Genomic DNA, 16767 nt, shown 5'->3' with positions numbered 1-16767 from the left:
CATCAGGAGCAAACGTCATAAGTTGAAACTTAAAAAAAAAAAAGTGTATATGTGTGTGAAGTTCCTTTCTGAAGACTAAAATATCAGCCCTTGCCCCCCACATCCTAGAAGCACTTATTTTTGTGGAGTAACCATCGCGTCAGACTTAGTAATAGCTTTTCATTGTAGGGTCCAAATGTTAGCATCATATAGGTCTTATACGTCAAGCGTATAAAAAAAGATAGAAGACTTTGATTAACTTGACAACATATATAAATGTTATTACTTTTCATTGTAGGGCCCAAATGTTAGCATCATATAGACCTTATAATTCAAGTGTATAAAAAAAGATAGAAGACTTTGATTAACTTGATAGAATATATAAATGTTAATCTTTTTTTTTTTTGGAGAATCGTATAAATGTTATTCTAATAGGCAGTAATAGCTTTCCATTATTGGGCCCAAATGTCAGCATCATATAGGTCTTATATATCAAGCATATAAGATACTTTCTTATATATCAAGCGTATAAGATACTTTATCACAAGAGAAATGTTCTGTTTACAACATTTTTACAACACTTTCATAACAAATCATAGTTAGTAGGTTATTACTTTCATAACAAATCATGGTCAATAAAATAATTTCAATGGTGGATTCAAATTAAAAACCTGTAATAACTTGCCAAGTAGGATTTATTGTGAAAATATTGTGGACGTAGTACTTCTCTTATCACAATGGTGACGTCTATCATTAATAGCTTTCATTATGGGGGCCACATGTCAGTAACATGTAGGTCTTATACTTTGGGCTTGTAAGATAGTTTACCACAAGAGAGATGCTATGTTTACAATATTTTCACATACTTTCACAACAAATCTTAGGTGGCAGGTTATTATTAGTGGATAAAAAAGTAATTTCAATTGTAAATTCAAATTAAAAACCTCTAACAACTTGACACTTAAGATATATTATTAAAATATTGTAGACGTAGCACTTATCTTATCACAATAGTGAGGTCTACCATTAATAGCTTTTTATTATGGGGCCTACATATCAATATCATGTAGGTCTTATACATTTAGCGTATAAGATACTTTATCACCGTGAGGTCCAAAATTTGTGATAGCTTTTTGCCAATGACTAATGAATGATTCTTGGAATTGAAAATACCTGTTTTTTTTAATTAATGAGAATATTTGATCAAGAGTAGACCACGTAATACGTAAACTGTTGAATAACAAACCCGCAATATCAATTTAGTTTCATAATTCAAGGACTTTGATTGACTTAAAAAAATAATAATAATAAATTGAAAAAAAGATAGAAGACTTTGATTGACTTGGCGACTTATATAAATGTGAATCCTAATATTCATCCCATCCCATGCCTCACTGATAAAATCACAAAATATTTGCGTCTTTTGCTTTGTTTTAAGGGTATCAATTATCAAATCAAAATGGGCAAGTGTTTAAGTTGGAAGTATTTCAGTCTACTACTTTCCTTGCTCTTCTTCCGTTCTCAAATCCCCTTTTCTTCTTCCTTGTCTTCAAACTCACAATGCTCTGCTCTGCTCCATTTTAATCAGTCTTTCTCTATTCTCGCTTCTAATCCTTATCTTGTGATTTTCCAGAATTGTGAAAATTCTAATCCAAAGACCGGGTCTTGGAAGGAGGATAAGGACTGCTGCACTTGGGATGGTGTTGTCTGTGACAATTCCACTCGCCATGTCATTGCCCTTGACCTTAGTTTTAGTTGTCTTCATGGCTCAATTGATTCCAACAGTACCCTCTTCCTTCTTCGCCATCTCAGGACCTTGAATCTTGCTGGAAATTCTTTCAATTTCTCCCAAATTTCTCCTGAGTTTGGCAAGTTTCAAAGTTTGACTCATCTTAACTTATCTAATTCTCATTTTTATGGTGAAATCCCATATGAAATCTCCCAGTTGTCTTCGCTTGTTTCACTTGATCTTTCTATCAATTCTCTATCAATCAAAACACCAGTTTGGAAAAGAGTCATTGGTAACCTTTCCCAGTTAAGGGAACTTCTTCTGGATGAGATAGATATGTCCTCAATTACACCTAATTCTTCGATGATGAATCTATCCTCCTCTTTGACAACTCTTAGTCTCAGTGGTTGTAGCTTGCAGGGAACTCTCAAAATAAACATCTTCCGCCTTCCATGCATACAAACCCTTGATCTTAGTAATAATCGAAATCTTGAAGGTTCTCTTCCAAAGTCTAATTGGAGCAGTAGTTCCCTCAAGTTCTTATCTCTCCATTCAACGAAATTCTCAGGAGAATTACCTGATTCTATCGGCAGTCTAAAGTTCTTGGAGCATTTGGATCTCCGTAGTTGCAATTTTACTGGGGCAATTCCAGCATCACTTGGAAACATTACTCAAATTATTTATTTGGATCTGTCGAATAATAATTTTAGCGGTGAGAATCAAAAATTGCGACTTTTAAATTTTAGGTGTTTTTGGCTGAAACATCAAACTGACAATTTTTAATTATTGTGGATTCAACAGGTTTGCTACCGTTGTCAATATTTGACTTGCCGAATCTATCCGTTTTATACCTTCACCACAATCAACTTGTTGGTCCCCTTCCTAATCACGTAAGTGGTTTGAATCTCCTAATTTGTCTTTCTTTAAGTTCAAATTTCCTAAATGGGACACTCCCATCTTGGTTATTCTGTTTGACCTCTTTGGAGAACTTACATCTTGATCATAATCAATTCATTGGTGAGATTGGGGAATTCAAGTGTAATAATTCTTTAGAGCACCTTGATTTGAGCTATAATATGCTACAGGGCTCTATTCCTAGCACAATATCTAGACTTGTGAACCTTACTTATCTATATCTCTCATCAAATAACCTAAGTATTATGTTGGACTTAGAATTGTTATCAAACCTCAATAATCTCAATGTTTTGGATTTTTCATATAACAATATATTAGTCAGCATCAACAACAATCTAACATTTACCTTGCCCAATTTGGAGGAATTGTACTTGTCTTCTTGCAACATTAGTGAATTCCCAATTTTCCTAAGAACAGCAACAAATTTACTAAACTTAGACCTTTCCAATAACAGAATTCATGGCCAAACTCCAAAATGGTTGGGAGCTGTGGGGAGGAATTCATTATATTTTCTGGATCTTTCTCACAACTTTTTGACAAGTATAGATAAGATTCCTTGGAAGAACCTAAATTTTGTTGATCTTCGTAACAACTTGCTTCAAAGACCATTCCCCACGTTAAATTCTCTTAACCTTCGATATCTCTTTGCCTCCAATAACAATTTAATTGGAGAAATTCCTTCTTTAATTTGCAATGCAAGTTCCCTTGAAGTTCTAGATTTGTCTCATAACAACTTTAGTGGCATGATTCCAAAGTGTTTAGTACACTCTAATGTACTCTCAGTGTTGGATTTGCGAATGAATAGCCTTAATGGTACCATACCTGCAACATTTTCAAAGGGAAACTATTTGAGGAATATTAACCTTAATGGCAATCAATTGGAAGGGCCATTGCCACGATCTTTGGAAAATTGTACAAACTTAGAAATTCTAGATCTTGGAAACAATAAGATAAATGGCACCTTCCCCTATTGGTTGGGAAGTATTCAAAAACTACACGTTCTAGTCATAAGATCAAACCAATTTCATGGTCATATAGGCAATTCTAAGGCCAAATTTCCTTTCCCAAATTTGCGAATCCTAGACATCTCTAACAATGAGTTTAATGGTCCTTTGCCAATAAAATATTTCAAATATTTGAAAGCCATGATGAAGGTGGATGAAGGAGAAGTTGGGTTGAAATATATGGGAGATTATTATTATCATGATTCTTTGAATGTGATGATAAAAGGGTCGTATATTGAGATGGAAAGAATCCAAACTATCTTCAGAACCATTGATTTTTCAAACAATAGTTTCATAGGGGAGATTCCGCTGATAATTGGGAGCCTTTATTCACTCAAGGGGCTCAACTTTTCTCACAATAATCTTACAGGTTATATTCCATCATCTTTTGGAAATTTAACTAATCTTGAATGGTTAGACCTCTCTTTCAACAAGCTCAGAGGGGAGATTCCCAAGCAATTGGCAGATCTTCCATGGCTTGAAGTTTTAAAGCTATCACATAATCAACTTATAGGACAAATACCTTCAGGGAAGCAATTCAATACATTCAACAATGATTCATACACCGATAACTTGGGATTATGTGGATTTCCATTGACAAGAACATGCAACAACCATGAGACAAAGCAACCAACACCATCGACCTTGCAACAAGAAGACAACCTAGAGTCTAAAAATGGGTTTGGTTGGCAAGCTGTATTGATAGGTTATGGATGTGGACTGATATTTGGAACATTAATGGGATATGTTATGTTTAAAATTGGAAAACCAAAGTGGATTGTGAGGATGGTCAAACTAGAGCAACATATCTTGCTCAGAAGGCTGAAGAATAATGCCCGCAGAAATGGTGGAGGAAATTAACAAGTCAAAACAATTTGTGGGTAGATTTGTTAGAGTTTTTGAAGAAAGTGTCAAAGGCATGTTGTAACTTTTTGTAATTCGTGGAAATCACTTCAATTTCATAAAAAGGTTGGGAGTCCAAGTAGAATGCATCCCTCGTGTGTTATTTCATTTCTAGATAATGGAATTTTTTTCAACCATGGAAGAAATTACGGACATGCTGGAATCTGACTCCAATGGACAAGAAGAAACATACTCTAAATCTGACTCAAACAGCAAAACCCAGCAAAAAATGGAGCTCTCCCCCAATTCCTTCTATGTGTCAAAATTGGGATAAAGATGAAGCTTCTATTTCTACTTGCCATCTTCATCATCCTTATTCACTCTCATCTTCTTCATCTTTCATGGTTCCCAAAGACACAAGACACCATTCATTGCCAAGGTATGTCTCCTTCTTTAGTTACATCTTCTCTGTTTGTCACTTTTTTCTCTCTTTTTCTCTAAATGTAAATGCTCATTCATAGGGAAATCAAGCTGCTGAACTTTGTCATTATTAATTATAAAATAAGTATTTGATTTGTTTTTTTTTTTTTAATTTTATTTTAATGCAGCTGGTTGAAATAATTGGTAGGCCCAAGATTCCTTTCCGCCTTGCATTCTGGTTTTCAGTTGTTATAATACTTGTATTTTAACTGTCTAATTTTTTTTGCTTTAGGTGCACAGTTTCTGCTTTGCTTAGCATAAAATGCCCAGTAATGTGCAAGGTTGATACCTCTGATGTTTTGGAACATATCAATAACCTTTGTGCTCTTGAATAGTTCAAGGCCTCTGTGTAGACAGCAAGGCCTCAGTCTCTCTTGCTTATTTATATTGTTGGGTTTGGTACCATATCCTTATATATTTAAAATTTGCTTTTGTTTTCATGTCCATTTTTGAATTCTTTGGTGAATGCATTTCTTAATATTTCAAAGTTGTGTGATTTATGATGGTTTTTAATTATACACTTGCTATCCATGTTGAATGTGAGTATTGTCACTTCTTGACTAAAAAACTGAAAATTTAAATTTAATTTGATTGAAGATTCAAGATGATTTTGAGATTATATATAGAAATTGGATGAGCTGTAAGTCAACTTGTAGGTGCTAGACTTGATATCATTTCTTCTTTTTTTGTAATCTTCGAGATTTGATATATGAATGTGGAGTGAAGGTATATATAAAGTATCTCACCGTATTATTTTTTTGGCTGAATAGTTTCACTGTATTCATAAAGGAAACTCTCCTGGTTTTATTTTTTATTTTTTTCTTTTTTCTTTTCCATTTTAGCAATAGTTGGTAAAGGTAAATTTTCTTCCATGCTTCAGAGGAGGATTTGGAGCTTTTTTGTGGATCTATAGGGGAGGTTACAGAGGTTAGCTCCATTTCTATATAATGCAATCTTCTAAGTTGCTTTTGTGAAGATTTATATCAATGCCACTTTGGTCTGTGCCAACAGGTTTCGGATTATGGAAGGCAAAGATTCTGGTGAGAACAAGGGCTTTGCATTTGTGACCTTTAGAAGTGCAGAATTAGCTCCTAAAGCCATTGATGAGCTGAATAATACTGAATTCAAGGTAACATAATCTTTTGCGCATCATTTATTATTTGCCTTTTTCCCCACATAGGCTGAGGACTTAACAACAAGTTGAATATTGAATTTGATGTAAAATTATTATTGTTAGCTAAAAGATTAATATGAGTATTCCTTAGAGCTTTTTTAAGGTTTCTATTATTATTATTGTGGTCGTTTGCTGTTATTTATGCATGCTGCAATTGTTGAATGCTTTTGTGTAAACTCTCTCTCCTGGGTAAAAAATAAAATGTTCAACATCTCAAGCAAAGCACCGTTTGTTCATTGGTAAAGTTCCTAGAAGCTGGGGAGAGCAGGATCTAAGGAAGTTTGTCCTGGAGGTTGGGCCTAGAGTTATACTGCTGTGGAACTTGTTAAGGTCAGTGTGAACTAATTATACGTCTTTAGGGTAGTTATCATTAATAGTTGAGATCGTTTATTTCTTTTTTGTTTATTTTCAGAACTCCTAGTGCCTTTAAAAAATTTATGTTTTACCACAGCCAATGGTTTAGTTCTTTTGTGCCAGTTACAAGTGTCTTGTACTCAATTTATTAAACTCTTGGTCACAGGATGCAAAGAATCCAAGCAATAATCGGGGCCTTGCTTTTGTTGACTACCATAACCATGAATTATAAAAAATTTATAGCTTCCTGTCCACACTTGAGGACCAACTATTTCAGTTAAAGTAACCGGAACTGAGCCATAATTTTTTTTTTCTTTTTTGGGAGGTGGGGTGACATTAGTAAAATTATTTATATAATAAGAATAATTCTTCAATCCTTCATTGAAGAATTAAACATTTGATGCTTGACCCCTTTATGGAACACATAAAGACTAAAGAGTTTATGAAATAGTTTATACTTTCTAAATCAAGTACCAAAAAAGCATTCTTTAACCATTTCAAGTACTGTTTTAGAACATGCAACAAGAATTTAAAATCACCTAAGCTTAAACAATTTTAAACAGTGCAAACTTTATAGAAATCTTAGTTAAAAACTCGTTTTTTCACTAGAGATGGTTTAGTTCAAACCATCATCTTGCCAAGAGTCTTGTAGCTTAGTGGCATTGCTTGGTCTTCTTCATAAGGAAAACCAAGGTTCAAATCCTCCCTCCCCCACTAATTGTAACAATTGAATTTTTTATTAAATTTTTAAAGTTCATAAAATCATCTTAAAATATGGGAGAGCGGTTAAAACATCGTTTGAATTTCAAATTTTCATATTCAAGACTAAAAAGATTATTTTGAAATAATATAAAAATCATAGAGTTTAAGGCATCGACTTCTAAGAACCTAATAAGCATACATGTGCATATCATGCATAGTCACAACTACTCACAAAACCTCTAGAAGTATGTGTGTGTGTGTGTGTGTGTATAAGTCAAAACCTGCCCAAATATAGTTTTGAGCATTCTTGTATGTTGTCTCATAGTGGAAGCTAAGAACTTCCCTTATAGAACTTTTAATTGTCCAACTTCAACTCCTAAAACACATGCATCAAAACAATCTAATAACCACCTTAGAATCCTCTAATTTGTTTTATCTGTACCACTTTTAGACTTACCTGTTGATATTTAAGCTTTTCTGGGTACAAAAATTAAAAAAAATCAATTTATCAGATTGGGGATGACATCCCTGGGGAGGTACATTTTAAGCTCTGAAAAATAATCAATTTTGGTGGTTACTAGTAGGTAGTTTTTCAACCTTAAACCTGGTTTTCACAAAATAAGCATTTCATATAGAATTTGCCCTTCTTTGTGAAAGCTTTCTCTGTAATGCTGAACATTCACAAATAACCAAAAATGCTAAAAGTATCGTAAAAGTTAAATCAATTCTTGGGCCTTGGTCTAATTTTTGAAGTGGTTTGCAGGAGCGATTTGTTAAGTGAAGACAATACCATATCAAGGTGAATAGACTGGCTCAATGTTTCTACTGTAGTTGGTGTTTTCCCTTGAAGACCTGTTGACAGTTATTTATACCTGAGGATCTGTTGTCATTCTCAATCTTTGTTTATATCCCTCCCCTCCCCCCTCCCTCTCCCTTCCTGATTAGGTTCTTATGATGAAGAAGGAACTTGAAAAGGATCCAGCACTTGCACGTGAGAACTGGGATAGGTTTCTTCCGAAATTCAGGAAGTACTTCATCTACTACATTTTTTGTTGTATATATTATATATATAATCAATTTCTTGCAGTTTCTTCTGTCCTTAATATTTCCTCTATTTTAAATTTCCCTAATAACTTTTACTCAGGAAAAATGTCAAACAAAAGGTTAAGACTAAAAGAGAAGAAAACATATACACCTTTCCCTCCTCCACGACAACCTAGCAAGGTGAGTTTTGATCCTCATGTGATTCCCTTCTATGGTATTTAGATAGAACATTGTGTGCCAATTTTTATTAATATTTTTCACCATTACTTGTCAAAAATAATGATTTATGGTATTTTCAGATTGATGAACAATTGGCAAGTGAAGAATTCATCATGTCTCTGAAAAAGAAATCATCAAAGAAGTGGCAAGAGAAATAGGAGAAGCAGACAGAGAAAACCACAGAAAACAAAAGAAAAAGAGAAGCTGCATTTATTCCCCCAGAGGTTGTATTTAAGGCGCTTTATACTCAATCGTCTTCATTCTATTGTTGATGAACTTCAGGTCAAATGGCTCCTCTTGGTGTTCCAACAGAGAAATCTAGGGTTTGAATCCCTTCTCCACTACTTCAAATGTATTAAAAAATTGTCACCATTTTATTGACATTTTGAGACTAACTTTTTACTTAATTTTATATCCCAATGACTTTTTATCAATTTTGATTTGACAAATCTCAGGAACCAAGAAAGATGGATACAAAATCTAAGGATGATAATAAAGATATGGCAACCATGGCCATGTCTCTGGATGTATATAGGATTATGATACCATGAGACTTGGCTTATCTTACTTCTAGGACTTTTCTATTTTGATGTAATTGCTTAGACTGGTTATTCTACAAAAAAAAGGCAGAGGAGTTTGGGACGCAAAAATCGGTTGAGAATATTGAAACTGAAGCCTATATTGCTGTAGCTGGGGAACCTTCAAAAAAGAAATCCAAGGGTAACATGGGAAAAGGTGTGTTCAAGGGTTCCATGTGGACATCAATCACAACTGAACTTAACCGAAGGACCGGGAAAGATTTTATCCCTAACCAAGTTCAACAGAAGCATAATAGGCTCCGTACCAAACAACGCAAGTGGAGCCAGTTGCTAAGACACACAGGATTAGGGTGAGACGAGCATACCCAAACAGTGACTTGCTCTGATGAGGTGTGGCAGAATGTGGTTGCAGTATGTTTACTGTTGTTTATTAATTTTGACTTATTGCAATTATTTATTTATGCGATTTGCCTCTTGTGAACTTGCTGTGTTTAGTGTGCTAATGTTTCCAAGGACATTCCAGAGCAATCGTGGTGCAAATAGCTTAAGGAATAAGGGATGCCCAGACTACCCATCACTGCAGCAGTTGTTCGCCCCTAGTACCGCAACTGGGAACCTGCAGATCTCCTCAAACACTCCTCCCTTAAATAGTGATGAGGAGCGTGCCTTAGAGGAAGAGCTTGTCAATGCTAATGATAATGCAAGTGCACCCACCCATCTGGATGATGACTGTTACACCCCTAACTTTGACACTTTCCCGCACACTGTGGAGGATGCTGAGGTTGAGGAGGTAACCCAACGAGCAGAAAAACGTCCTGTGACAGATGCAAGTGGCAAGGGTAAGAAGGTCTCAAAGAAGTCGGATAGGATAAGTGAAATGATTGTGGCCCTAAGGGAGTACACTGCAATGTCGAGGGATAAGTTCAGTGATAAACTCAACAAGGGTAGCAGTTCATCCGAGCAATTCGCTCAATCTGCTGTAGGCGGTGATCCTTGCTCATTTCCCAAGGCAATGGAGGTGTTGAATTCTTATGCGGATCTCAGTAACAAGGCCTATATCAAGATGTCAAAGGTTTTGCAGCAAAATGATGATAGGGTAGTGTTTATGTGTATGCCAGAGCATAGGAGGAGGTCTTGGATTGATGACATTCTAAACCCGGAGGAGGATTGAGGGAGAGCAGTTTCGGTTTAAACTAGAACAATATTTGGTTTTTATGTAATATGGATTCCGGTTGTTCTATTTACTTGTTTATGTTTCGTATGGATAATACTACGGTTTATGTTATTTAACAAACTTGGGACCGCAAGCATGGTTTGTGTTATATTATGTTTATGTTATTTAGGAACTTCAGATGCCAAACTAGTTTGTGTTATATTATGTGACGGATTTGGATTTGAACTTGGAATCTTTGTATGGTTTGTGTTATATTATGTGAAGGATTTGGATTTGAAGTTGGGATGTTTGTATGGTTTACGTTATATTATGTGACAGATTTGGATTTGAACTTGGAATCTTTGTATGGTTTGTGTTATACTATGTGAAGGATTTGGATTTGAAGTTGGGATGTTTGTATGGTTTATGTTATATTATGTGACAGGTTTGGATTTGAAGTTGGAATCTTTGTATGGTTTGTGTTATATTTATGTTATAGTATGCGAAGGATTTGGATTTGAAGTTGGGATGTTTGTATGGTTTATGTTATATTATGTGACAGGTTTGGATTTGAAGTTGGAATCTTTGTATAGTTTGTGTTATATTTGTGTTATAGTATGCGAAGGATTTGGATTTGAACTTCGAATCTTTGTCACGTACTTGGATAAGGTTCTTTTTTCTTTTTCTTTTTTTACGTTTATTATCGTGATTGTTGAATTAGGTCTTTATATTCTACGTGACTATTATGCGATGTACTTGTTTTAATAACATATTTACTTTTATATCTCTCTTTACATAACCTACCTGAATAGTGTGTTTGTGCTAATGTGTAGGTCACTTATGGCGTCTGGAAATGACTGGTGGCAGGCGGTCCAAGAGTATGACTTTGATGATGCATACTTCAACAACGTTGGTTCCAGCAATGACTATGAAGAAAATGATGATGACTGGCCCGATTCAGAGTTTGAACGTGAAGAAGAAGCAGAGTTTAATTTAGTGAATCCTTTAGTCGGGGAGATGTTCGCATACATGCAACGGCATTATGATAAACAACCAATGCGAACAAGTGCGTTGACCGGCAAGGCGTATATGGACGAGGTCACTGAAGGTAATCAAGCTAAGTGTTATGAGATGTTCCGCATGACACCTGAATTACTGTTGCATTTGGTGGACGAGTTGGCTGCACATGGTTACTTGAAGGATGGACATGGTGACGTGAATGCCACTCAGGCCGTGGCCATGTTATTGTACATACTTGGACACAACACCCGCTTTAGATGTGTTGCAGACCGGTTTCAGCACTCAACAGAAACCGTGTGCCGGCATTTTCGTCAGGCGTTGCGGGCTGTCCACCACTACGCGAAGCATTTAATTAAACCTGATCAGAATGTCACAAGCCTCCCTGAGCATCTTCAAGTGAACAAGTACTGGCCATGGTTTGAGGTACAAATCATTCCCTTACTTGACATACTTCGTACAACAGTAAAATAATATGATTTTGTAGATGTCCTTGCTAAGATTAATGAAAAGGTCCAATGTGTAGAGATGTATAGGAGCAATTGATGGAACGCACGTGAGTGCCCGACCTCCTGCAAATGCGACTCAAGCACATAGGGACCGTAAGAGCCTTATAACAACCAATGTGCTGTGTGTGTGTGACATGGACATGCAGTTCACATTTGTCCATGGTGGGTGGGAGGGCAGTGCAAATGACTCAAGGGTTTTCGAGGAAGCGATTAGTGACCGGAAGCATGGATTCCCATGGCCACCAACAGGTACTATACATTACTATGAGTTTAACTAAAGTTATTTTATCCTCCACGTCTAAGTAGTGTGTTTATTGTACAACTTAATTACGTGCTGCCTGGCTGTGTGTGTGTGTGTAGGGTCGTACTACTTGGTGGATTCGGGTCTACCAATTGGCACTAGTTTTCTCCCCCCTCACAAGTCAACTAGGTACCATGCGCAAGAATTCCAGTCAAGCCGTAGACGGATAACATCAAAAAAAGAGTTGTATAACTACAGACACTCGTCCTTGCGAATGGTGATTGAGAGGTCTTTTGGAGTGCTGAAGGCCCGTTTCCCCATTCTGAATTTAATGCCAAACTTCAAGCCAATTAGGCAGCGTTACGTGGTTATTGTGTGTTGTGCTCTACATAATTTCATACGCATAAACAATCGGAGTGATGAATTGTTTAGAACAATAGGGGAGAGTGTTGGCGAAGGTAGTGCGACCAATAACGAAGGTAGTGGCGATGCTGAAGCAGCAACAAGCTCAGCAACCCAAAGGCATGTACTAGAAATGTCAAGTGCATCGAAGAGAGCGATGGGGCAATTTAGGGACAATATCACTGACACAATGTGGGATGATTATGTTGCCCGTGGCAATGTCAGATGATTATATGTTGAAAATGGCAATTGACCATTTACTTTGCAGCGTAATCGTTTTGGCACTATAGTAAGTGACGGACAACTTATTAATTAGATAGGTGGATGTATAAGTTAGTTCAACTTGTAATGATACTGCACTATTTTGGAATGACATGACAATGTGCAGATATGCTCTCGGCATAATTATGTAACGTAAATCGATTGTATCAATTATTAAAAGATATACGTAACTTAAGGGTTTCAAGTTTCAACTATTTATGTGTCGACTCTCACCAATGGCAATGAATACAAAACTGACCACTTTTGTTAAACGGCCACAACGGTCCCTCCATTCTAAAATAAGTTATTAAAAATAAAATGCGAATATGCGATGTACGCACTACAGTTTTCAATTTAGATTATTTAAGTATCATTAAATTGGGCCAAATGTCAAAATGTGCGGTTCAAAAAACATATAACAAAATTAAAAATTGTCAAAACGTGGAAAGGTTCAAATAATTCTATGGGGAGATAAAAAAAATTGGTCATACGCTGGAAAAAAAAGTTTAAAAACTTCCAAGTAAGTAAAAAAATGATAAAAACATATAATTAAAAAATAACGAAACAAAATTTATTCAAAATGAAAATTTATGAAGACATCTTTTTCTTTTTATTTATTTATTGATAAAGACACCTTATTGTCTTATACACTGAAGGGGCCAAATAAATTTTTTTTTTTTGATAGAATACGTGCAAAAAATATTAACTGATGGAGAAGTATTCATTATTGAATATAAAAGAATGCATAAAACGAATGATAATAGATTGACCTGTTTTGTTCAAGAAACGTTCATTACTATACACAACACCTCCCTGTACAGCAAACAGCTGACAAACACAATTCTCATTCTGCAAAATATTTAAGAACTCAAAACAGGGCATGCGAAGTGTAATGTACATTATACACGTGACCGTCAATGGTTCATGGCAGACGCAGTTGCGTATGGCAATGACCCCCAAAAACATTAGAGAACACAAAATAAACCCCGGGTACAGTACAAGACAAAAATAAAGCTACCCTATACTTTATAGACCTTGTCTTCAGCAATCCAGAGTTTGAGATTACTTTTTTCACCCTTGCGCTTTGCTTTCCTTAGGAGCTCCCATGCTTCTGCTTCCCTTGCATAAGCCTCATCTCTTTCATTTCTTGCAGCTATGGCGTCGGCCTTATATCTCGCAAACCTTTCGTGGACAAGTGGTGCCGTTGCACGGCCACGTGGGCATGTATTCTTGTCCAATCATCTGAAGAACTTACATGCCTGATCAGAGTCCTGCATACAACATTGAAGGCATATATAAGATGGTCAGCAAAGATAGTAAAAAATTGACAAGTCGAATATGTAATGACAATAAAATTGAAGATAGAAACTAACCGGCGCCCATTGCTGACATCCATAGAACCTCCTACCGAAATTACGGATAGACAAAGAGGTTCTTTCCACACACCGATCCATATCGCACATATGGCCGGTAGAGGTGGACTCATAAGTAGTGGCAGAAGACATGGTTATGGCTTTTCTTTTTCCAATATATCTACACACATATAATTATATATATAATGTCAGTACATAGTTCTACATAATCAATGCACTGTCAATGGAAATTCATCTTTTTGTTGTTAACTTCATAGCCTTCATTATTGTTCTACCACCTAGCAGTAGGCAAATTGATTGATTGAACCTCCTACTATAGTATACTACATTTTACAAATCTCTGCTTGTATGAGTTGAAAATTGATTAGATTGGATTGCCTTTGACGTATACCAAGAAACATGTAATTCATATAAATTCTATCTGCCATCAATGTAAAGGATACTTTTAGAGATTAGGTAAAGCAGATCTAGAAAATAGTCCTAGGATTGTACTACTTGTCATAATATGTCTAGCACACTGCACACCATGTATTGTTGATACTTTACTGCAGTTCTCAAAAATGAATATTGCTTGCTGCTTTCTGTTATTTTATTTATGAAGATATTCTTGACATGCAAACTTTGTTCATCGGATCCTACACTAGTAGCATAAGAATAAAACAATATTTGTTCCATGATGTGAACATTTTAACAAAATAAACAGCAGGTAGCTTAAGAGAATAAACATTTATTACCATCGTCTCTTATACTTAATGCCACAATCAAAACAAAAGAAGTGCCATTTGGTCATCTCGCAAGTACACTTGTTTGTGATGCAATCTAGTAATTTCTGAGTATTGATAATATGCTTTATTCAATAATTATGACATAGTATACTAAAAGAAGTGCTGCAATGCATTTTCTTGATATTGTTTTCCTCTTAAACAAATAAATCCTATTATCTTTATTGTATAATATGCATGATGACTTCTGTTAGGTCTTCAGTGATTGATACCTATCTTTATTTCCTTCTTCCAAAAATAAAAATAAAAATAAATAAATAATCTTTGGGTTAGGCAAATGCAGTAACACGAATGGCTGTGTCTGATGAAAGTAAACTGAAGTTCTTGGAGCTAAAAGAGAAGAGTAATTACTTGTTCATTTATTGGTAGCCCAGATAAAATCTAAGGATTTATCGAGTATCTACCTGCCAATGAGTCCAGCTATGCTGTCTATGATTTTTTTTTCATCATTAATGATTGATGAGAATTACCAGAAAAGTAAGAGTTTTTCTTTGCATGGTAACTCTTATTTTCATCTATATGCATGCTTAAAGACTATTGTTTGTCATTTGGTGTACATAGTAGGATGTTAAAATAAAGAATAAAGGAAGGCACTACCATGATGAGCATTTTCAGAACACTTCTGCAGCTCTGCTGAGCAAAAATCACGGCAAATTTTGCTTCCCAAATTTAATGTAAGTACTCTCAAAATGTTGATGAGTAAAGACACAATGGAATGAGAAATTGGATGCCAATTTATATTTGGCTTTCAGGCTGAACGTTGCTCCCCTCTGCTGGCATGTGACTATATTGAAGGCCAAAATAATAAACAATTTATGCAATTGTGTCTGAGAAAGTTCACTTCTCGTGTTTTTCAAGTCACCTGGTACATCAAAGTTGAGAAGTACGATGGTCTATGCTTTAGCTTCAAGGATAGATGCAAGAGAAAATGGATGGCATTCAAGTCGAGTTGCAAGCAACAGAACCTAGTTAAATGAACCTTAAAATTGTAAAAGAGCGAGCACTTTAATTGTTTGCCATTTCACCCTTTTAATGTTTAGCCCTTCCTAACAATCACATTTTGTGAGCATCATTTTTTCTGCCCCTTGTACTGCTTATTATTTAGTGTTGTGTGGGCTTATACTAAACCCGTAGTATAATGTCACACTATGAATTCATCTGTCCTGATTAGTACTTTTTAGGTTGTTTTGTCAGAGTCATTTTTGCTAGCACATAATTAAAACTACAGCCCATTTTAAGGATGGGCAATGTTTATTTCACACTAGTTGCACACAAATGTACACACACCATTTCTGCACTGAAATTGAGTGCAAAAATGGTGTGTACACTAGTGCAAAAATGGGATGCTTGTGTACGCAAAAATAGTATTCACTGATAAATGATTATAGCTCAGGCAGTAATCATTACCATTTATTAGAAAGGAGAAAAAGAAATAGGAATAGTACACAAAAATCGTAGCCTTGAAGCAATTAAGATAATTTTGTCAATGGTTGTCAGGCTAAAGAGCTTCATCACTGGAAGGTGGAGGAGGCTCGTAAATTTGAAGAAGCCAAGAAAAATCACATAATGGTATTGGTCTAGTCTAAAAAGAAAATCAAACTTTTGGAGAAACTTGAACATTTGCTTTACTAAATCAAAAATCACAAGTCGGAGAATAACAAAACAAAACACATATTACTAAATCTAGTCGTCGGCATTCTCAAAAGGATTTACCAAATCAACATTATAACAAACACATATAACTTATTCACATAATCACAATAACAAAACACGGTTAATTTAGAGATTGCAGTAACGATACATTGAAATTCAGGTCATAAGTGCATTCGTAAACACAATTCATGTATTCAGTGATATTGAAGCAGCAAAGTAACAAAAAAAAAAGTGTTGATTTATTTACATGCCTGAGTTGAAATCTGCCTAGGGATTCTTCTAAGACCTCGGCGAGATGAACTTTGAAGAACCCACCTGCAAAACCCAGAACATTTTTCTCAAAATCCAAATGCAAAACACACAAATGAGCTAAATAAACAAAGTGAGAGAGTAC

The 16767-nt window shown here is 35.5% G+C and overlaps 2 protein-coding genes across 3 annotated transcripts; both read left to right on the top strand.

The window, feature by feature from the left end:
- The first annotated feature begins 2514 nt into the window (after positions 1–2514).
- Positions 2515–6080, top strand: LOC112024881 (receptor-like protein 34). 2 transcript variants are annotated; one of them, XM_065773042.1, is made up of 2 exons: positions 2515–4909; positions 5831–6080. In XM_065773042.1, the coding sequence occupies exon 1, from the start codon at positions 2785–2787 to the stop codon at positions 4486–4488; it is 1704 nt and encodes a 567-aa protein (XP_065629114.1). In that variant the 5' UTR covers positions 2515–2784; the 3' UTR covers positions 4489–4909; positions 5831–6080. The 2 variants fall into 2 exon arrangements, with proteins under 2 accessions (XP_065629114.1, XP_065629115.1); XM_065773043.1 differs by lacking the exon at positions 5831–6080 and adding an exon at positions 5183–5574.
- A 4743-nt stretch (positions 6081–10823) lies between these two features.
- On the top strand, positions 10824–12698 carry LOC136067357 (protein ALP1-like). Its single transcript, XM_065773085.1, has 3 exons — positions 10824–11578; positions 11679–11910; positions 12022–12698. The coding sequence occupies exons 1-3, from the start codon at positions 10961–10963 to the stop codon at positions 12531–12533; spliced, it is 1362 nt and encodes a 453-aa protein (XP_065629157.1). The 5' UTR covers positions 10824–10960; the 3' UTR covers positions 12534–12698.
- Positions 12699–16767: the final 4069 nt, after the last annotated feature.

Source organism: Quercus suber, unplaced genomic scaffold (genome assembly GCF_002906115.3).
Source record: "Quercus suber isolate HL8 unplaced genomic scaffold, Cork oak 2.0 scaffold_68, whole genome shotgun sequence".
NCBI lineage: Eukaryota > Viridiplantae > Streptophyta > Magnoliopsida > Fagales > Fagaceae > Quercus > Quercus suber.
This window is presented reverse-complemented; position numbering and strand designations above follow the sequence as displayed.

Bases quoted from the DNA above. Each gene is read 5' to 3' on its own strand.
- LOC112024881 (XM_065773042.1), top strand. From the start codon at position 2,785: ATGCTACAGGGCTCTATTCCTAGCACAATATCTAGACTTGTGAACCTT.
- LOC136067357 (XM_065773085.1), top strand. From the start codon at position 10,961: ATGTGTAGGTCACTTATGGCGTCTGGAAATGACTGGTGGCAGGCGGTC. The intron at 11,579-11,678 runs GTACAAATCATT...TCCAATGTGTAG, and splicing joins AGTACTGGCCATGGTTTGAG to AGATGTATAGGAGCAATTGA. The intron at 11,911-12,021 runs GTACTATACATT...GTGTGTGTGTAG, and splicing joins ATTCCCATGGCCACCAACAG to GGTCGTACTACTTGGTGGAT.